This window comes from Oryx dammah, unplaced genomic scaffold (assembly GCF_014754425.2).
Source record: "Oryx dammah isolate SB20612 unplaced genomic scaffold, SCBI_Odam_1.1 HiC_scaffold_29, whole genome shotgun sequence".
In the NCBI taxonomy this organism is placed as follows: domain Eukaryota; kingdom Metazoa; phylum Chordata; class Mammalia; order Artiodactyla; family Bovidae; genus Oryx; species Oryx dammah.
In genome coordinates, this window is record NW_024070213.1 from 104,329,076 (window position 1) to 104,352,198 (window position 23,123).

The 23,123-nt window shown below is 37.3% G+C and overlaps 1 protein-coding gene across 1 annotated transcript in view; it reads right to left on the bottom strand.

Annotated features, from left to right (window-relative positions):
• Positions 1 to 23,123, bottom strand: part of TMTC2 (transmembrane O-mannosyltransferase targeting cadherins 2) — a 434,311-nt gene that overhangs the window by 61,542 nt on the left and 349,646 nt on the right. Inside the window, exon 10 of the mRNA XM_040234484.1 lies at positions 11,480 to 11,594. Within this exon, the coding sequence (XP_040090418.1) occupies positions 11,480 to 11,594 (115 nt within the window). The remainder of the gene's footprint in view (positions 1 to 11,479; positions 11,595 to 23,123) is intronic.

Consider the following 23,123-nt stretch of genomic DNA (forward strand, 5'->3'; position numbering starts at 1 on the left):
AGAAAAAAGTCAGCCTCTCCCTCTCTTTGCTCTCTGGCCACAAGGGTTAGGCACGTGATGCAGCCTCAGCTGAAGGGACATTCTTGCTTAGGACCTCGATTACTGAGCAAATGGCTGTAAGATGAAGAAACAGTTAGAATTGCTTACAATGATGGAGACAACAGGGCCATGTCCTTTCAGACTCTTCCTGTAAAGATTTGTTATTGGATGTCCCGCTTCTTTCCAGGAAGAGCCTGGGGCTACCTTATTTCCTGTTGATTCAGGCTTCCAGCCTGTCTTGAATTCTGCAGTTTCCACAGCCTTCAAATAGCAACAGTCAGTTTTTCTTAATTACCACAAAATACCATGACTGTCACAGGTGACTGACACAAATAAGATGTACATTAAACTTTACAGGTAAGTTTGTGCATTGTCTATCCTTGCAATTCACAGCAAACTCATTGCTTCAGCCAAATGGTTAACAGAAGAAATCAAATGTCTTGAGTTTCCAGGAAGTCCAGTCAATAAGCCATCAAAACGTGGTATGTTCAGGATTTCCCTGGCAGTCCAGTGTTTAAGACTCTGCACTTTGAAGCAGGGCACATGGGTTCAATCCCTGGTACAGGGACCTAAGAGATCACATCCCACATGGTACAGTCAAATAAATGAATAAAATATTAAAAACAAACAAACAGAAAACAATACGTTTTATGATCATGCCCTGCTCCTTTCAGAAAACCTTCCAGAATAGTAGATAATCAGAGTTAGAAGCCCTTGCAGGTTGCACTGCAGTCTGGTGAGCATATTTATGGGGTAGAAAAGAAACGCTATAGAAAAAAGACAAATTCAGCTTTAGATATATGTACAGCACAGTTATAACATGAACAATAGTAGTTAATGCCTTGAGTCCTGCAATTAAATGGTGTTCTGTTGAAACTGTGACATGAAGAAGCTTTTGAGATAAGAAGATTGTAAAAAGGCCAGGAATAAAGAAAAGAAACAAAAATTAACCTTTTCAACTAGAAAGCTACTACTCTCTTTAAAAGAGAAGGCATACTGGGCATACCTATAAAATTGAATTTGCACTTTGGTCAGGCCACATAAAAACTATAAAGACATATACCATGCAACCATAAAAATTATGGGAATAAGTGAGGACAACATTTCTCCAGAGAGCAGGACATATTTTTCTAATTTTTAAAGGAAAAATAATTAGAAACATTGCTATTTTTAATGGGGTTATGAGAAAGTAAAAACCCTTGACTAAGACTCTACTGGACTCACGACATGTTACAACGTGCTGCTGCAATTTATATTCTCATAAACATTGAAGTTCAATTTCAATATGTCACGAAAAGTGCTTTAGTCTGGTATGAAACTGTAAAAATTCTCTCGCTAGGGTATTTAATGAAGGTACCCTCAACCAAATTATAAGATCACTTTGGTTCAGATTTATTTGGAAATCTGAACCAGAATTCATTAGGTCATGCCCTGGAAAGGTTTTCTCCAGAGCAAAATAAATGGCATGGAGGTAGGAAATTAGAGTAACTTAATACTACAAAGAAGTAGGTCACTTTGAAGCAAGATAAACCAGTGTATGGCTATCATTAATATTCATCTTATGGACATTCAAAGTCATGAGGTAGATAAGGATCAAAAGTGGAACTAAGGAATTCTTTGGGTAAAATGCCTTTAAAATAATAGTCAATGCAACTTAAAAAAGATTTCTCCCCCTAAAAGGGTTATCAGTCTATCAAGCCTTCCCTGTCTTCAGTCTTTTGAATTCGCAAAGGAAAAATCTAGTTTAGATGACTTAGTCTATTAAGCCAGAAGTAGAATTAATGATATTCCATTTAATAAAAAAGATAAATAGTAGAGATTATTATATTTGCTATATAATTGTAAAAACTAATTTTGACTCTTGGACTTTGCTTCTAATATTAAATGGCTTTTACTGACTAGTTATCAGGCATTTATGGCAACACATGTGAAACTGTGGGAAAAACAGCTGTATCAGCTCTACCCACTCAATCTTCATGTATATGCTTGTTATACTCTCTACAAAGAAAACTCATGAGGAGCTGTCCAATGTCTACTTTATGGTGTAAGCTATACTGCATACTCCCCTCTGCAAGAAGCATCTTGGGAGTACTTAATAAATCTTAATTGCTAAAATGATTGAATCATTAATCAACATTTGAAAATTGAGGAAATTAGCAATATTCTGCTAATTGCTTAGGGGATCCTAGTAAATATTGTCTAGAAACTTAACCAGTGTTGTTAAAGACTGATTACAGGACTCAGGTTCCCAGGATTACTGGGATCAAACTATTTAAAGAAGCTGATAAAATATATTTTTCCTGTATATCCATATTTTTTCTTTGATCACTCTTTCTTTTCTGGGGCACTAAATTCTCTATCATTTATAAAATTCCATGAATTGATTATTGCATTCGCCAGTTACACCAGTACCATGAACTGACTGCTATTATTAACCACATTTCAAAGACGATTAAAATTAGGTTTAGAGAAGTTGACTTCCCCCAAGTTAACACAGCTGGTAAATGGTTGAGCTCGAAATCAAGGACTCTAAAGCAAAATATATGAACCACAAGATCAGGCAGATATCTCTGTAAGCATCAGATATATCAGAAGAACATGTGATGCACTGTTCTGTGGCAGATGACCTCACTAGTTCCCACATCAAATACTAAGAAAGGAATAAAACATGTTATTTGATTATTATGATTTAAAAGCAATGATTTAAATGTAAGAAATGAGATTTGAAACAGTGAAAATATGGAGAACATTTGCAATGACAGGTTTTACTTCCTGCATGACCCTAGCTCCCAAATTACCAGGCCCAGTTGAGCAAAGGACAGTTTGAGAATGGTGAAATGCATGATATGATGTTTTGCACTATGAACTTCACCCTCTCCCAAAAATGGGGGAGGCAAGGAACTAGGGAATGAGAAAAAGCAAGAACAGTGTTTGGATACTCACTTTCTTAACCCCACCATCTCCTACTTTTGGCAGCAGGGGTGTGTGAGATCACAATTAGACAGAAAATGGAACTCTAAGTTTCCCATTATGTCCAAGTAGAAGACTCACAATGTGTAACAGGGAAAGCAGTTGGCTCTGCCAAGAGATCTCCCAGGCTATATGCAGACACCCTTGTATTCTGGCCATAGTACATTTTAAAAGTCAGGAATGAGATAGTGAGGAAGAAAAATTACTCTTACCCGGAGAGTACACCAAGTCCAGATGGGTGACTGTCCTCATCTAACATGTCACCTTGAGTCAGCATTATGTCCCCTGGGCATGGGTGCTCAGATTTGTCCAACTCTTTGTGACCCCATGGACAGTAGCTCACCGAACTCTTTTGTCCATGGAATTTTTCAGGCAAGAATACTAGAGTGAGCTGTCATTTCCTCCTCCAAGGGAAACTCCCCACCCAGGGACTGAACCCCTGTCTCCTGAGTCTCCTGCATTGGCAGGTGGATTCTTTACCATTGAGCCACCAGGAAAGTACATTATGTGCCTTATCTAGCGAATAAAGAGTTAATCACTATGCCAACAATAGACATCAACTGCAGACTCATACTGAGGCTCCTTTCTTATTATTAACTCCTGCCCATCATATATGTAAGGCCCTTTCTCTGACCTGTGATCTCTTGGGGCCAGAAAAGATAGGAGGTGGAAAAAGCCAGATGGTATTTGTAAACTTGACTGTGAAGTAAACCTTGACTTAAATCACTGGATTGGGCTAACTGTATTTTTGGTCTTTAGATTCAGTTTTTCTGCCATCAGTGAAAAGACAGGCTCGGAGTTGAAACAGTAACAAAAGTCACAAACAAATGTCATCATTTGATTACTATGGAATTCTATTTTTGCACAAGGGACTATGAAGCTTATATGTTAAAAATAAAGAAATAAATTTCATATTACTAATTCTTCTTTCTGATATTATTTTATGACAGAAAAGTGTCTTCTAGAACATAGGTTTAGGACTCAATATTCTGACAAAATATGTATAAAAGAAATCTGGGGATCGATTATATTATGAAACAACAACATATACTGTAAAATGTTTGAGGAAAATCTAATTAAGGCATTATTTACAATTACCTACATTTTTATATATTCTGTGAAAGTTGGTAAATTTAAAATGACTTCTTTGAGAATACAGAAAATAAAAACTCAAGTAGCATTTAGAAGACTCTCTTTAACTATAATTATTAATGCTTGTGAATGGCCAATTTTGAATTAAAATTATTTAATGTGGATAATAATCACTATTTGACTCATATAAAAGACAATATTTTATTAAAGTCTTGGTGATCATGTTCAAGAATAAATTATGAGCTTTTTTTTAAAAAAACTAGAGAGCTGTTTGTTCCCTGTATCATGAAAGTAGAGTGAAACAGAAGCTGAGGTTTCCTGGGTTTGTGCCAACTTGCTAAACTTACATTTAGCTTTAAGTTACTCAAAGCAGAGCCACATTTTAATTCTAGTTGATCATTGTATGGTAGGAGTAGATGTAGAACTGAAATAAAACAAGGATATAAAACTGTATGGAAAATCTTAAAATAGAAAAATCAGAGTCACATATATGTAAAAATAATGGAGCAGAAAAAAAACCTTGCAATGAAACTCCTAGAATTAACTGTTAATGACCATCAAGGATTCTCAAATGAAAACTCTCAGTCAAGAAACCAAAAGCAGCCTCATGGTCTGTAGGCATCCATCTCAATGCTAAACATCAAGGAGAGAGAGGCAAAGCGGAAATGTAGCAGTAACAGAAGAAAAGACTTTGTTGATGTTTTAGTTTTACAAAATAATTCCTTAAAGTTAGACATTTCTTGATGTCCCATAAGAGTGTCAGCCCATTCTTTAATGGGCTCAAATCTTTCAGGGCAGCTAAGGACATGTTAAGCCTGTATCTGTAAAGATTACATCATAAAAATAGAGGAAATGAGGAAATGTGTATTGATAATGACCACTATAATATTTCCATAGAGTACTTATATTTAAGGTGTAAATGCTTGGGTGAAGAGACTGGGTTGAGAGGGATGACAAAAGGACAGGCAAGCTAGAACTTCCTTATAGGAGAGGTCCAAGAACCAACATCATAAGCGTCGCCTGGGACTTTCTTTGGAAGGGTAAAGCCTCAGGTACCACCTACACACCCTAACTAGAACATGCGATCTCTGGTGATTCATGATTCACACATACTTTAATGTCTGAAAGACAGGGAGCAGGAAGATGCCTACCTTCCTTCAACCTCATCTGCCATGCCTCTTTTAACAGGTTTTTTTTTTTTTCTTGGCCCTATTTATTTATTTTTCACTTTTTGGCTGTGAGGCATGTGTGATCTCAGTTCCCTGATCATGGCTTGAACCTGTGAACTCTGTGATGGAAGCATGAAGTCTTAACCAATGGAGCAGCAGGGGAGTCCCTGCCATGCCCCTTTACTTTAAAGACCTTACAACCCATTACAACCTAGTTGAAACAAGCCCCTCTTGACCAAAATTGGTCAGAAAAGTACAATTTATAAATGGAAAACCCAGTAACTTTTCAAGTGGTCTTTGATAATTTGCTAAGGTATTAAAGAAGAAAGCATATGACCCAGAGGGCCTTGGAGATATTTCCAACATCCAACATATGTGTGTATGTATGTGTGCATATTTATTCAGAATCTGCTCTGAGAAAATAATCTGACTTTGTTCCTTTATCCCTTAAGAACTTCAATTTTATGTCACTTCCAGTAAAATTATTTGAGAATGAAAACCAAAAGATAATTTCTTCTCAAATATTCACACTGCTCTCTAAAAATTAGGGAAACATTGGGAACCCGTTGGTACAGTGTAGCTCTGCTTTTCTTACTACCTTAGGAAGCAGTGACAACTTGGCTCCTTAGACCTGGAAAAAAGGAAACTGCAGTTATCTCAGCAGTATGACACTACCCTAAGATGATATGTCTAAAAACTTAACATCTCTAAGTACAAACTTGGAGTTCACTCTCCTATGACTATAAATCTATTTTATAAAATGTATCATAAAGGGTAATTTAATAATATTGGAAGGATCTTACTATTTAGGATTTATATATTTGAAAATCTGTTACTCCCTGTAAATCCTTTTCCATCAGTAAATTCAATAGTCACAGCTTCTAGGTAATTGCTCAGTTATAAAGATGTGATGGAGCCAAAGGGATAGTGAAAATAGTATTAAACCTGGCCAGAATATGCTAAGCATAAATCCCAGCTTTACCAACCGTGAGAAATAACAACTAACATTGAGCTTCAGCATCTTCATCTGTAAAATGGGAATATAAATATCTTCTTCATACATGTGCAATTATAATTAAGAAAGTGACACATAAACTGTAAAATATAGTCAGGGAGACAGGAGGTATTTAAATAAATGCTACTTTTGTTCCTTCATTACCCTATAAGTGGATTAAAAAAAAAAGAAAAAGAAAAAAAGCTTTTCATCACAGCCCATGGATGCTGGGAATAAGCTAAATTTGTTTTCAGCATCTCAATACTTCCTCTCGGGTGTCAAATATCCTTGTGTGCTTTCAAGCTTCTAGTTCTGGGAGAATGCTGAATAAATCCATTCATACAAAATGCTTCTAACAGAATAATTGATTCAATACTTTCCTTTCACAACTCTATAGACATAGCTCTACTGAGTTTTAGTATTTTAAATTCCTTTGATATTTTCCTTTGATGATAACCAATCTGCTTTTTTTTTTTTTCCTTAATGCTCTCATCTGGAAACATCCAGTACTTTTTCCTTTTCCATTTTATTTGAAGTACTAAAAATGTCAACACGTGTAGTCAATGTTCTAATATTATGTGAGGCCTTCAACATCTGTGACCACTCTTCCTGGAAATATATTTAGTAATTAGCCAAAATGTGGATCCTGTCTTCCCAAACGAGGCAAAAGCCAGAAATTCCCTCATCTTCCAGCTTTCTTCCAGCCAAATTATCAGCAAAGAACTCAAGTTCCATCAATCAGATGCAACCTCATGAGAGTCAAACTCAGAAGTAAGCATAATGGGCCCCTGGGGGTGCGGGGGTTGGGGGAGGCAGCTGCACCCAGAAGAATCATCTCATGAATGTGGTGCTTGCTCTTCTTGGTTCCTTGTGGGTGATGATGACAGAGCTCTGGATTCTAAAATCTGCTGTGCTGCAAGGAAAGTTAGGTGGTAGAAATTATTTCTGGTTATGTAGAGTACTCTCAATCCTGTCAGAAGAGCCTGTGGACTGTAGAATTCTCTACAATAAATCCTGTTTCTGTTTAAACTGGCAAGAGTGGATTCTTTAGTGAGCAACTAAAAACAGTGACTCAAAAAAGAAGATAAGTTTAGGAGTAGATCTCTTTTCATTAATTTGACTTTTAATATGATGATTAAAGACCTTCATCCTATCTTGGAAATATTCTCTATCTGTTGATAATTGTTTATCTGCTCTAGGTTCTCCTTCAAAAATTTTCTATTTACATTAACATCTATATAACAAATACAATTATATGTGTATATATGACATATATGGGCTTCTCTGGTCCCTCAGATGATAAAATATTTGCCTGCAATGCAGAAGCCCCAGGTTCAGTGCCTGAGGTGGAAATATCCCCTGGAGAAAGGAATGGTTATCCACTCTGGTATTTTTGACTGGAGAATTCTGTGGACCGAGGACCCTGGGGGGGCTAAAATCTATGGAGTTGCAAAGAGTTGGACACAACTGAGAGACTAGCACTTCACTTTTTCATTTTTGTGCCACATATAATAGCATATAATTATATACACATACTTATATATACAGACAAATGTATCACTTATTACATGTGTACATGTACATGTATACATATTATATGTATATAGGTATATGTAAACACTACCTATATACTATACATGTATATATAACTATATGTACACAGTTGTATGTTATATTAATTACACAAATATATATATATGTATATAACTACTGTGTATATATCATTCTAATTCTATCCTCCAATCTTTTATCCTTTCAGTCATCATTTTCATATCTTTAGTGTTTTTCATTAAGTTCTGGGAAAATATAATTTCTATTTAAATTATCTATCTATGAATTTTACATTGCCTCCACTGCAGTTATAAATTCAGAGATCCTATTAATCGCTGAGTAAATTTTTCTGATGTTATATGACCCCTCTTTTCAACGTCCTATTTTATTTTCACAGATACATTCATTTTGGACAGGTTAGATTACACTTCAATAATAGACACATCTTAAATCTCAGTGAAGGGACAAAATTTATTTTGCACTCATTTAACCTATCTAATGCAGGTGAGAAGGGAGGTTTGTCTCCCATTGATTATTTCAGGATGTATTTCCACTGACTCCTACATTGGCTTGAAAGTAACACACATCACATTCACACACATTGAGTGACCCAGAAAGACCCAGGGAGGCCTTCAACTGGGAGAAGTCAGCAAAGTGCAGTCCCGTTATGTTTCTTGAAGTCAGAAGGCCAAATATATTTGGTGAGCAGCATTAATACTTCCACACCACATAGCACTCTTGTGAATTATCTTGACAATAGAAATTGGAGGTGGTGGTTGAGTTGCTAAGTCATGTCCGACTCTTGCAACCCCATGGACTGTAGCCTGCCAGGCTCCTCTGTCCATGGGATTCTCCAGGCAAGAATACTGGAGTGGGTTAATTAGAAATGTTCTAATTCCACAGAAAAAGATCTTCATGTATTATTGAGAATTAAAATGAGTCTGTTAGAAATTTTGCAAATTTTCTAGCCTCTTGAAGGTCTGAATAAGATAAAGATTTTCCCCTTAATGGGCTCTTCCAATCTAGTTTCTTCTGGGGGAATAATTTTTTTTTTCTTCCTCTTTTCCTTTTTGGCTTTTGTGATGAGCAGCTTTTGTCTATTAATAGATTCCTTGGGTCAACTTACTGGGAATTAGCCTCGGAAAGGAAAGTTGAATGAGGATGCTTCAAATCATGTCTTGAACTCTAACATTTCTTAAATTGCTGATTTTGGATCTTAGGTCAACCATTAATTCAAGACACAGCCAGGGAGACTTCTGCCCTTTCCCTCACATTGAACTCATCACCAAACCTTGCCAATTCTGTCTCCTAAATATCTTATGAAAGAAAAGCATTCTTGAGGAAAAATTAACATCAAACTCAATTTACCAAAATGTGGCATCACCAAGGGAAATATTAGATGCAACATTGAATAAGCAAAATCTTGACAGCTAACCATTTTGATAAGACTGCATTCAAGGGAAAACCAATAGCCTTTCTTATTATTTTTCCGAAAACCCCGAAATGTTCTTGATTAATAAGGGAAGAGGCCGGTGTTCAGCTTGTACAGTAAGCATTCAAGAAATACTTGAATTTGACAGAGCTGAAAAAATAAGCAAACACATTCACAGGAGCTGCCACCAAGCTGAATAGGATATGGGCAGGCTGTGGTGGTCATACTCAATCACGACAGGAAGGCACTGACTGAATGCAATTTGATAAGCAATGCATACTGCAGAAAGCTAGAGGGAAGGTTTTGAAAAATAAACCCTAAGAATTTTCACGCTGCCAATGTATAACAAAACTTTCCACTGGTTTCTAGTACTACAGTAACTAAGGAAAAATTACAAGTGATATATTTAACAAGGACCTTTTTTGTAATTGTTCTTATAATGAACATTGGTAGACCTTGAATTTCAGATTTAATATGTAACAAAATGCCTTGTTGATGAAAGTATCTATTATGATTAAGATGAATTAGCATCTAGAAACTTGTGCATGCACATTCTTGTAAATGGTTTTTTGTGATTAAAAGCATAGTGTTTTATTCATGAAGAACAAAAAGTCCCCTTCCCATCACAGCACCTGACCTTGTCATGCATATTAAACTTGTCTTTTAAAAAAATTATCCTTCCACTGAAGGTTCTTGCAAACTGGTTACAATATATTTTTAAAATATACCAATACTTTATTGAATCCTGATTTCTCTTTGAAAGTATCTGCTTTAGGAATGCTAAGCATTAATGTGAAATGAGAGTATTCAAATGAAACCTCACAGTATTCTTTTTCCTCTCAGACTCTGAATTTCTTATTAAAAATTTATTAAAAGCCAAGGAGTAAATCACTAAGATATAGTTACATTAATAATCTCAAATTATAAATAAAATCTCAAAGTAATTTATAAAACTTGCTTTAAATATTGGTTCCTGGTGGGTATGTGATTATAAAAGGACAGGATGCTTGTGGTGATGCAAATCGTCTGTATTTTGACTGGAATGATGGATACACAAACTGATATGTGTAATGAAAGTGCACAAAACTAAACACATACAGATACACACAATGGTATAAGTAAAATTGGGGAAACCAGTAGATTAGTATCAATGTCAAAATACTGGTTTTGATACTGTATGGTAGTTCTACAAGATATCACCATTGGGGAAAGTGGATAAATTGTATAGGGATTGCTCTGTGTTGTTTCTAAACTGCATGCAAATCTACATTCATCTCAAAAAATTTTTATTTTTAAATGTTCCTCTATTTTTCTCAAAAGTCCATGTTTTAAAATCATCCAAATGTGGACCAATTCTCTGTTATTCTTCTTCCCAGGTAAGAGTGATCTATGTAATCAGAAACTTCCCAGAAGCCAGGCTCTGAGCCATAGTGGCAATGTTACCTAAGGAAGCATCTGCATGGAGACTTTTGGAGTGGATTTCAAGGAACCGCATGTGAGAAGGGGTGTACATATGGCTAATAGAATAAATAATGCTTTTTGAATAACTGTATAAATCATTCGACTTTCTTAAAAACATCCTCCTTTAATGCATTCACTTTCATTTTATATTGACACAAAAAAACTGTTCATATGCCTATTAATTGTTTTGAATTATTGTAATTAGTCTTCAAAAGAATATTTCTGAGAAGAGATGCATAAATAGGTCTAAAAACATACTACTTCAACACATAACAACAGTGTTAATTATAGGGTCATTTGAGAATTTGATAGGCCTTCAATATATTTCTATTTGATAATCCTCTCTACTATCAAGTGTAATAAAATGTATTCATATGCCACATTCAAAATAATTAATAAAAAAATACAAATACTGAGATGCAGTTAACTAATTGACACAATGTTCTATCTTGGAGACATTTAATTAGATAATTATTCATTTCAATTTTGCAGTTTTCCTTTTGTATTTTATGGATAATAATTTTTTAATGAAAGAGTCTCAATTTTCAGAGAATCCTAAACTCTCATATATCCTATATACTGGGCATATAAATCATAATGAATTAAATAGACCCAACTGATTTTAACATGTTTAAGCAGCATAATTCATTTTGGAATGTAGTGTAAGGTGGTACTTACAAAACGGGGAATTAGTTTAACTGAATGAATTATATTAATTTAATAGGTTTAAAGCTAAGTGTAGTCTTTTCAGGCACAGTAGCAGAAACTAACCTGAGCATGTGGGCGGCATTGAAGACAACATCAAACTCTGTGCTGTCCAGCTCAGCTGCTTTTTTTGCCATCTCAGCTGCTTCTATGAGGCGGGCTTCTTCCAGAAGAAACTGACCTGTAAAGCATGAAGTCAAGTGAGCAGAAACCTAGAAAATAATAATCCTGTGAGACAACTAAAGCTGCTATAGAGAAAAATCTAAGAACTGTGGTAAAGGTGACACAAAGCTAAGATTTATGGGTGCCGCACATCTACATGCTGATTATTCAGGCATATTTTACATGCCTTTCCCTTAACTGCAGAATATTGCAGTGTACCAAATCTGTTACATTAACACATTTTTTTCTTAAAAATCCTCCATAGATTATTGAAGCAAGAAATAAAATGAACAAATTTAAAGGTATGTTACAAATATGTAAAAATATATATATATTTTTAAGTATAACAAAACAAAAAAATTTCTGGAGAGATTTTCGTTTTCTGATGGTCAAAGTGGAGATTAAAGCACTATGTTAGTTGTGCTAAATCTATAGCTCAGGTGCAAAATATTTCAGTAAGCCACTTATCAACTGGTTTAAACATTAGTTGTTTCACTTATGTAAGTCACTATAATCATTATGTTGCATCACTAGTGTAAAATTTAATTATTAGCTATAAACCTCTGAGACTCTAAGGTGAGAGTTGCTTTGTAGGAAAAAAAGATATATGACAATAAGTTGAGTTGCTTTTAATTATTGGTGCTTTGAAGCAGCTTTTGTCTCTGATGCGTATGCACCGTGCTACCCATATTAAGATAGATTTATTTCCTTATCTAAGTAACACTAAGGGCTTCCCCGGTGGCTCAGACGGTAAAGTGTCTGCCTGCAATGTGGGAGACCTGGGTTCGATCCCTGGGTCGGGAAGATCCCCTGGAGAAGGAAATGGCGACCCACTCCAGTACTCTTGCCTGGAAAATTCCATGGACAGAGGAGCCTTGTAAGCTACAGTCCATGGGGTCGCAAAGAGTCGGGCACGACTGAGCGACGTCACTTCAAGTAACTCTAAAATTATTGAATAGAAAGAAAGGTTGGCTTAGGATTATCTTATAGATTGACTACTAAACATGCTAGAATATTCACGAATTCAGATTTTTGAGATTACTTTCAGGTCATCTCTGCAAGGTTAAAGTTATTGCAGATAGAGCCACACAATTCTTCAAAACACTCTCTCAAGAACAGTTGTATGATGCTACCCCAAAATCATATTGTAAAGGTAAAGAAAGGTGAAAAAAATTGGGAGCAGTTTTAAGGCTGTAAATACGCATAGAGAGAACAGGCTGCTTTCTATAGGTAACGATTTACTAGCAGCAAAAGTAATGATGGTAAGCATTATCTGATACAGATAATCAGATGAAAATCAAATCAAGGGAGGACAGAGGTATACAGAAACCACCCAGGCAATTGACAGGCTTATAGAGTTGTTTAATTTTATTATTTTTGTTTGTTTTGAGATTCCTGTTTTCTTACAGTTCAAGACTTTAACACTATGAAATATTGCTGGAAAAATGATTCACACATCCTAAGGCATACAAAGAAACTGAAAAACTTTAAAAATGGTAAATCCTTTGTTTACTGCTTATCTAGTAAATATTACAACTTATCTTCTGACATAAAAGGCAGTTCTTAAAATACAGGGGAAACTTTCTACTTTAAGGTTTTATAATCAAACACAGCAACTGCTTGTACTTAAGTGAGGCTTCTAAACTTCAACTGGTAAAGAGTGGTGAGTAAAGCCAGGCCTAGGCTTTTATTCCTACTTTTTGACAGGAGTTGGAGGTCCTTTAGTTGTTTCTACAAAACCTTTTATATCACTTTCTTAGTTTTTCATATAACATTTGGCGCCTATAACAAACATAATTTTGGGATCAGAAAATGATTAAGAAAACAGAGTTGTAAGTAGTTATGTTGATACATAGAAAAATGTTTTACTTAAGGAATTCATGCAGACATTAACTCTACAGACCTGTTGAAATGAGATTCAATTTAAAATATATGAGGTTTTAATAAAGTAGGACAAAAAATAGACAATCTGCAGCATACTAATAGTAATATCTCTGCACATTTGCCTTGGTACAGGATACCAGGATAAACTCATTTTTCAGTTAGTTATGCTTCTTACAGATTAAAAATTAGAACATAATATTAATTGCTACCTATCTTCAAAGCCTATTTACCTAACCAAATGTATTAATAAATATACTAATTACTTATGTGATATTTAAACAAAGGATAATATAGGAATTTATTAATTATTCTTTTTCCTTTCCCAGACAGTTATTAATTCTGAAAATGTATTCTGTATTAATAGAAGGGAAATGCAACAATTAATGGAATTATGAAGGTTATTTTATTATTCCAGATGGTAAAAGGAAAAGGAGATGTATTAGTTCTGGGGGAAAAAAATGAAATCTATACTGTCCATGCAGAAACAGAGGGACAGAAGTGATAAGAAGTCTAGGTGATGAAGACAATGATACTCAATGGCCTAAAAGGACAGTTGATATGCAATGACCAGGGCAAGCCTTTCAAGTTCTACTAATGTTGAACATATCTCTGATGTTCATCAACAACAAAAAAAGAGTAACTAGTTGTGTAAAATCAAATAGGCAATTTTAAAATATTTAAAAACATTTCCTTACAATTTAGGTAAGCTTTGCTACAGAGCACAGACTTTGTAGCATTTTCAATATCCAAAAACTACATGAAACACATAATTTATAGTACTGTTAACGGTGACCAAAAGAAAAAATTCCTATATGATAATTTTCTAACAGGAGGATTCATTCATCATATTAACATGCAGAAAAATAATAATACAACATATGAGTAAAAGTATCTGCCTAATTCCCTCCGTTCTGTTCGCAATACCTCATAGATCTCAGTAGTCCAGTTAGTGTTCTCCTACGATAAAGCTATAAAACATCAGGCAATGTGAATCATGTGGTGTTTTTAAGTGAATTTGAAAACCTGAACCAAAGTCGAAAATATTGATATATTATTATTATACTGTGTTATACAGTAATCAATTGTTTGAAATAGAGCTCACAATTGATAGAAAATAGAGCAAAAACCATTTCAAATACACAGAACCAACATAAATAAAGAAATAAAGACATATGAGGTTTCTTCTACATAATTACCCAAAGATCCTAAATTGATATGTTATTGGGGAATAACAAAATTTGTTCTTACTCCTAAATGACTACCTTAATTGCTCCTCTTCTACTAGCTTCCTCTATTATTGCTCCCACCATACCTCGGCTCCATACTCTGAATTATCCTGCTTCCCTTAGTGTAATCTGCTGCTTCACATCCTTATTTGGCCCTCAACTCTTTAGCCTCTATGGTTTCTCTGCCTTGTCCTGCCCCAGTCTCCAGGCTGCCTGTCTTGCCCACCTAGCATAATAGGACATGTTTTACTTCCTTCCTAAACACTCCTTCCTTCCTAAAACATTTCCTTTTTGGTGAAGCCTTTGACTACTTTCCAGTAGTGTTAGAATTGCTTACTGTTTAAGTTCACTGTAATATAATTTACCAGTCTAAACTAGACCATTTACAAGAGTAAAAGAGAATAGTATTGTTAACTGTACTGGAACAGGGGCGATAAACCAGAACTTTTCCACCATGACTGCCCCACTTACAGCATATGTGACAGGCTGGCGATCTCAATCCTCTTGTCTTCATTACTACTGGAGGTAAAATGTTTTACACAATAAAGCACTGAATCAGTGTTAGGAGAAGAGATCGATACCAGCAAGTGAGCTAGAAGTACTCTTCACTGAAGAATACAAAGGTTGACCATTGAGCCCACCAAGACTGAGCCAGATCCTGAAGCTTGGTGAGTTGGATCTCCTACTGGGGCTCTGAGATTGAGGCTTCCCTGGTGGCTCAGATGGTAAAGAATCTGCCTGCAGTGCGGGAGACCCAGGATCGATCCCTGGGTTGGGCAAATCCTCTGGAGAAGGGAATGCTACCCACTCCAGTATTCTTGCCTGGAGAACCCATGGACAGAGGAGCCTGGTGGGCTACAGTCCATGGACTCTCAAAGAGTCTGACACGACTGAACGACTAACACTTCCACTTTCATTTTGAGACAAGATTGAGTCAGGATACTGCAGGGAATGAAGGGTGCTAGAAAGGAAAGGAAGAAAACTTGAGGAGGGCAGGCTCTCTGAGGAGTCCATCCACACTGGGAGATCTGTAAGACCTGAAAGATTGCCTTTCTCTGTGGTTCTCCAGTTTTAGGATGCATCACAATCACTTTGAGGACTTGATAAAACAGAAAGCTAAGTCCTGTTCCTAAAATTTCAGATGCAGTGGGTCTAGGGCAGAGCCTATTATCTGCATTTTTAAGAAGTTCCTACAGAAAACTGATGCTGCCAGTACAGGGCCCACAGCTTAAGAGCCAGCTGTCTTATGGGAACAAGAAAATGAATGTTTTGCACCATACCCTGGACTCCTGTCTGTGATTAGCTATCAGTAAGACTGAGCTCTTCTGGAAATCAACCACATGTGACATGCCCTCCCTCACATCACAAGCATAATGACCAGGTTCTACATACATGTACAGCTAGAAATACAATGTATATGAATAAGAAATACTAATATAAGTTTACTCTCTCAAACTCAAAATGAGGAGATTTAAGAGTTCTATTGGCAACCCACTCCAGTGTTCTTGCCTGGAGAATCCCAGGGATGGTGGAGCCTGGTGGGCTGCTGTCTATGGGGTTGCACAGAATTGGACACGACTGAAGCGACTTAGCAGCAGCAGCAGCAGCATTCCTCACTAACAAGCTAGATCTCTGAGAAATCACTTCTCTTTCACATACAGTAGACAAACACATTCTTTGCATATGATAATTGAGTAGAATTTCAAATAAAGAAACCACAAAAATTTAAGTAAAATACATTTTGTTCTCTGGGTGTACTGTGCTACCATACCTTATCATTATTTCTTTGGTTTGTAATTTGTCTTACCCAAGTTAATTACAATCATCTTATTTCCTTGTATCCAATCAAAGGGAGAAAGACAAAGAGATGAAGAGTTATAAAACAAAAAATACATTTGAGTGGGGAAAGGCAGAGGAGAAAATAAAAAGAGAATGATTTCTCTAGAGGCCCAGATACAGAACATAAGTAGCCTCACAGGGGAAAAGGGGAAAGCAGTTGAGAGTTTTGAATTCAACTATTTCAGCATTAGAGGTACGCTGCTTCTTCTCTGGACAACTGTCTCACTGAACAATTTAACTACTTTGTTGATTTTTACCAACATATCAATATGAGAAGCCTGTGAAGATCAATCTTTCATTAATTCCTGGATTTAAAAAGCTGTCTGAAAGGTAGAAACCCATAAATTTTAAGCTGGTCTTAAGCTGTAGGTTCAAACACTGCTTTCCAGATGTTCTGCATATAAACTCCCAAGATTAGTTGGGACTGTCATTTCTCACTAAAATATTATGAAAAACTCAGTTTTATGATCAATGCAACTAAATTAAGGAACTAAAACAATTAGTAGTAAGTGCTATGATAATCCAATTCTCTTGAGGAAAAATCACTTATACACAGGCTTTAAAAATGGTTAAAGGCAAATTAAAATCTTAAACTAGAACAGAGAATTTTTGTTAAAATAGTTCCCCTTAGAGAGGACATCAGGTTATCAACATATATCTAGAACTGTCTTACCTCCGATACTACCCTGTCTCAAACCATCCTCTCCCCCTGGATAATAGCAGTAGCTTCCTAATGGGTCTCTACACTTCTGCCCCTGATTCTACAGGCTACTCTCAACACAGCAGTCAGGGATCCTGTCATTCTACAGTTGCCTCAGGGAAGTTGAAAGTCATTACACTGGACTATCCTGCCTGATATGACTAACGTGGAGTTCTGCTCTCAACCTTTATGTCAGTTCTCTGACCTCATCTCCTCTGTTTTCTACTCCTCTCCCTCTTGTTCACTGAATCTATATTAAGCTCCTGCCGTTCATCTAACACATAAGAGCAACAAAGACCCTTCGCCAGGGTCTTTTTCCATTCTCTCTGCCTGGAATGCTCTACCCCAGATATTACACTGGCTCACTCTCTTAATTCCTGGCACACAGTGGGGATTTACTAAAGACATATTCAATGGCAGGACTGAATTAACCTCGTCATAGCTCTATGTGGCTAACTGCTTTATCTTCCAGACCAAGTTAGAAAATCCAGCCCAGGTCATCAGGCGCTTGCCTATTCATAGCCTCTCACCTCACAGTGATTTTACGCAAGGCTGCAGTGAATGGTCACATGTGCACAATACACAAGGGTGCCGTTCACAATGATGTCTCCGTGAATGTGCCTCTTGTACTTGAGCAACATGGTGGCCCTGACTTTAGACCTTTGAATTTCCCTTGAAATATAAGTGATCCAGACATCAATTATACTAATACCTTCCAAGATATTTAATTTCAGAAAAGTTCAAACTATGTAAGGTGTCTAAAATTTATTATATTCTATTGCACTGTGAAATAATTCCAACCATTTGTGAAAATAACAAGCTGAAGGTTAAAGTATCCAACCCAACATATGGGGATATGAAGATAAATGCATCATTTAATTTTGGAACAGTTTGCATCTAGCAGAGGAAAAGGGAGATTATGAAGACAGTTTAACTATAAAATGTATATAAATTTGAAAAGAGAGCTGTGCAAGGTACTACAAGCAAACTGCATCATTTCTGGATGGAGGTGAATTGCTTAGTGTTGTTCACCTTATAATCAAATTTAAATACACATAAAGGGCACAAGGTAAGTGTTCAGTTCAGTCGCTCAGTTGTGTCCAACTCTCTGCAAACCCATGGACTGCAACACACCAGGCCTCCATGTCCATCACCAACTCCCAGAATTTACTCAAGCTCATGTCCATTGAGTCAGGGATGCCACCCAACCAATTCATCCTCCATCATCCCCTTCTCCTTCTGCTTTCAATCTTTCCCAGCATCAGGGTCTCTTTCAATGAGTCAGTTCTTTGCATTAGGTGACCAAAGTATTAGAGCTTCAGCTTCAACATCAGTCCTTCCGATGAACACTCAGGACTGATCTCCTTTAGGATGGACTGGTTGGATCTCCTTGCAGTCCAAGGGACTCTCAAGAGTCTTCTCCAACACCACAGTTCAAAAGCATCAATTGTATGGCAGGCACTCAAGCTTTCTTTATAGTCCATACATGACTAATGAAAAAACCATAGCATCGACTAGATGGACCTTTGTTGGCAAGATAATGTCTCTGCTTTTTAATATGTTGTCTAGGTTGGTCATAACTTTTCTTCCAAGTAGTAAGTGTCTTAATTTCATGGCTGCAGTCACCATCAGCAGCAGTGATTTTGGAGCCCCCCAAAATATAGTCTGTCACTGTTTCCACTGTTTCCCCATCTATTTGCCATGAAGTGATGGGAACAGATGTCATGATCCTAAGATCATGGTGACCATGGTGACCAAACTCTGAATGTTGAGTTTTAAGCCAGCTTTTTCACTCTCCTCTTTCACTTTCATCAAGAGGCTCTTTCCTTAGTTCTTCTTCGCATTCTGCCAAATAAGGGTGGTGTCATCTGCATATATGAGGTTATTGATATTTCTCCTGCCAATCTTGAGTCCAGCTTGTGCTTCTTCCAGCCCAGCATTTCTCATGATGTACTCTGCATAGAAGTTAAATAAGCAGGGTGACAATATACAGCCTTGACATACTCCTTTTCCTATTTGGAACCAGTCTGTTGTTCCACGTCCAGTTCTAACTGTTGCTTCCTGACCTGCATACAGATTTGTCAAGAGGCAGGTCAGGTGGTCTGATATTCTCATCTCTTGAAGAATTTTCCAGAGTTTGTTGTGGTCCACACAGTCGAAAGTTTTGGCATAGTCAATAAAGCAGAAGTAGATGTTTTTCTGGAACTCTCTTGCTTTTTCGAGGATCCAATGTATGTTGGCAATTTGATCTCTGGTTCCTCTGCCTTTTCTAAATCCAGCTTGAACATCTGGAAGTTTACAGTTCATGTACTGTTGAAGCCTAGCTTGGAGAATTTTGAGCATTATACGCTACTAGTGTGTGAGATGAGTGCAACTGTGTGGTAGTTTGAGCATTCTTTGGCATTGCCTTTCTTTGGGATTGCAATGAAAACTGACCTTTTCCAGTCCTGTGGCCACTGCTGAGTTTTCCAAATTTGCTGGAATATTGAGAGCGGCACTTTCATAGCATCATATTTTAGGATTTGAAGTAGCTCAACTGGAATTCCATCACCTCCACTAGCTTTGTTCGTAGTGATGCTTCCTAAGGCCCACTTGACTTCACATTTCAAGATCTCTGGCTCTAGGTGAGTGATCACACCATTGTGATTATCTGGGTCAGGAAGATCATTTGTGTATAGTTTTTCTGTGTAATCACGTCACTTCTTCTTAATATCTTCTGCTTCCGTTAGGTCCATACCATTTCTGTCCTTTATTGTCTGTTACTAGCATCCAGAAGCAATTATCTATACCTGAGGGCTCTTCCCAAAGATTCAGATGACTGGAACAAGAATAAAAGGCACTACGGAAGTATTTGGGCTGACTGGTTTTGACTTGTAATAATGGTTATGACACGTAATTATAACAAGAAGAGTCAGTGAAGTTGATCAGAGGTGAGTGAACCCTTTCTGTGCTGTTTCTAACTGGGGAGGTGAGTAGTGAAGTTCTGTTAAGATGGGTGGGTAATATCCAAATTCACAAGATTTATACTAGCTTTTGGAAAGAGATTCTACTGAAGAGAGGCTGCTTGTTAACATGTGCTCATTATGCCTGGGAGAATTAAAATTAGAGAGGAGAATCTTCTCTTCTGCTTCTCAAAAGAGAGGTGTGCTAAATTTCTGAGTGAGGTTTGCTCTCAGTTCTCACACCAATCTCTCTCTCCCTTCCGTTCTAGTTTTGCTGCTTCATGTTTTTGTGCTTTGGCAGTCTGAGTTAATAAAGGCTCTGGTTTACTGAGACAGACCCAGAGTGATAACTGTGCCACAGTTACTGGCTAAGAAAACAGGTGGGCCAAGAAAACAAGGAAAAGGACATCCAGGAGATCAATCTGGACAGTTCAGTTTGAGGCTGGAAGGCCCTGGATGTGTCCCTACATGAGCAAGAGGCCAAGAATCTGGCCTGAATTGGACAGGTGGCACAAAAGGTGTCCAGGGCAAAGGAGATTAGCAGATTAGCAGGCCAGGGCTCTGTGCTCATCCAGAGAGGTGGCCAGGAAGGCCAGGATTGCTCTACTGCATTTATTTCTCCTCTGACTCTCTTCAGAAGGGCTTTGAAATCAAGGGAGTTATGAGATGGGAATTATGGAGAGTGGGAATTAGAAAGGGCAAAGAAGGAAAAGAGGGGGGCCCAGGGAAGAATTGAAGAGATCAGAGAAAGGGGAGGAGTGGTATGGGGGCATAGAGTGGGGAAGCAACCCGATCCCATTAACAGATTTAAGTAATAAAGAGATTCAATAGAGATCAAGTATGGACAAGACGACCATGCTAAGACTTCAAACGGTCCGAGTTTCATCACCTAAAGAAGAGGACAAAGCCATAACTAGATGACGGTACAACCTAATTAAAGACAGGGGGAAGTAGTCACATTTTGTTCTAGGATGTTGTGTAATCTGAGACAAGGGAGCTGTAAGGAAAGAGATGAGACAGATGCAGGACTCAAAGGAAGACATTCAAGTCGCTACAGAAAGGAACATGCCTCTGAGACTATGTTAAGGTGGGTGGTAATGAGACTGGAGAGAGGTGGTCAGGAAGCTTACATCCTCTGTTTAAGAAGAGCTCACTCTTTTCACTGTGCTCCACAAAATTCCTGAGGGCTTTTGGGAGATATGCACTTACAAATGTGTCCACAGGGGCACAGAGGAGTCAATGGCAGGATACACAAACTTTGGGAACAACTGTCTTACGTAGTCAGAGGCACATTGCAAACAACCTCCCAAGTACATTCAGTCACTGAATGAAATAGCTAAGACTGGAAAGACAGCCTCCCTCCCTCCTTCTCTCTCTCGTCCCCAACTCTTCTCTTGTTCCTAATTACTTTCACTTATAATCCTTCTTCTTCTTACAAGCAATTATTCCCTTTCTCTCTGGTCTTTCTGTCTGCATGATGACAGGTAAGGATTTCTTCTTTTTCTTAATTCCTACATCTTTATTCTATCTCCCTTTCCCCTAATTTCTGTCCCTTATTTTTTATACTTTATTCAAAAATTGTTCTATACAATTTATTCATTCTCCAGGATATTAGTATGGTTTTCACTATAATTTTAAAATCATTATAATTTACTCAGCATTTAACTTATATGCAGAGTACATTTATGTGAAATGCTGGGCTGGATGAAGCACAAGGTAGGATCGAGGTTGTAGGGAGAAATATTAATAACCTCAAATACACAGATGACACCATGCTTATGGCAGAAAACAAACAGGAACTAAAGAGCCTCTTGATGAAGGTGAAAGAGGAGGTAAAAAGCTGGCTTAAAACTCAACATTCAAAAAACTAAGATCATGGTATCCGGTCCCATCTCTTCATGGCAAATAGATGGGGAAACAATGGAAACAGAGACAGACTTTATTTTCTTGAGTTCCAAAATCACTGCAGATGGTGACTGAAGCCATGAAATTAAAGGAAGCTTGCTCCTTGGAAGAAAAGCTATGACAAACCAAGACAGTGTAATAGAAAGCAGAGATACTACTTTGCTGACAAAGGTCCATGTAGTCAAATTTGTGGTCTTTCCAGGAATCATGTACGGGTGTGAAAGTTGGACCATAAAGAAGGCTGAGCACCAAAGAATTGATGCTTTTGAACTGTGGTGTTGGAGAAGACTTTTGAGAGACTTTTGGACAGCAAGGAGATCAAATCAGTCAATCTCAAAGGAAATCAACCCTGAATATTCATTGGAAGGACGGATGCTAAAGCTGAAGCTCTAATACTTTGGCCACCTGATGGGAAGAGCTGACTGGTTGGAAAAGACCCTGATGCTAGGAAAGATTGAAGGCAAGAGGAGAAGGGGATGACAGAGGATGAGATGGTTGGATGACAGCACTGACTCAATGGACATGAGTTTGAGCAAACTCCAGAAGATGGTGAAGGACAGGGAAATCTGGTGGGCTGCAGCCCATGAGACTGCAAAGAGTTGGCTGGACATGACTGAGCAGCCAAACAACAAATGAGTATTTATTACATGCTAGTTATTTTACGAAATTATAAATGAATTCTGGCAGTAAAAATCATCTCCAGATTAAGAATTTGAGGGGCAAAGAGGCTAACAGAAGGCATGATCAAGGAGGTAATCTACAGTAGGGCTGGGTATGCCTCATTCCAAAATCCTTGATCCACCATCCAAAATCCAATGCACTTTCTATGTCCTAATCCAGAACTTCAGTTCTCAACTTCTTGCTTTTATGACTTTTTGAGTCTTATATAAAATCTTCAAAAAAATATATGTAAATTGTTGCTATGGTCTGAAAGTCTATGCCTTCCTCCCTTTCATGTGTTGAAAGCCTAACCCCTAAAGTGATCCTATGCAGAGGCAGAGTCTTTAAGAGGTGCTTACATCATAAATGTGGGGTCCTCATGAATGGGAGTA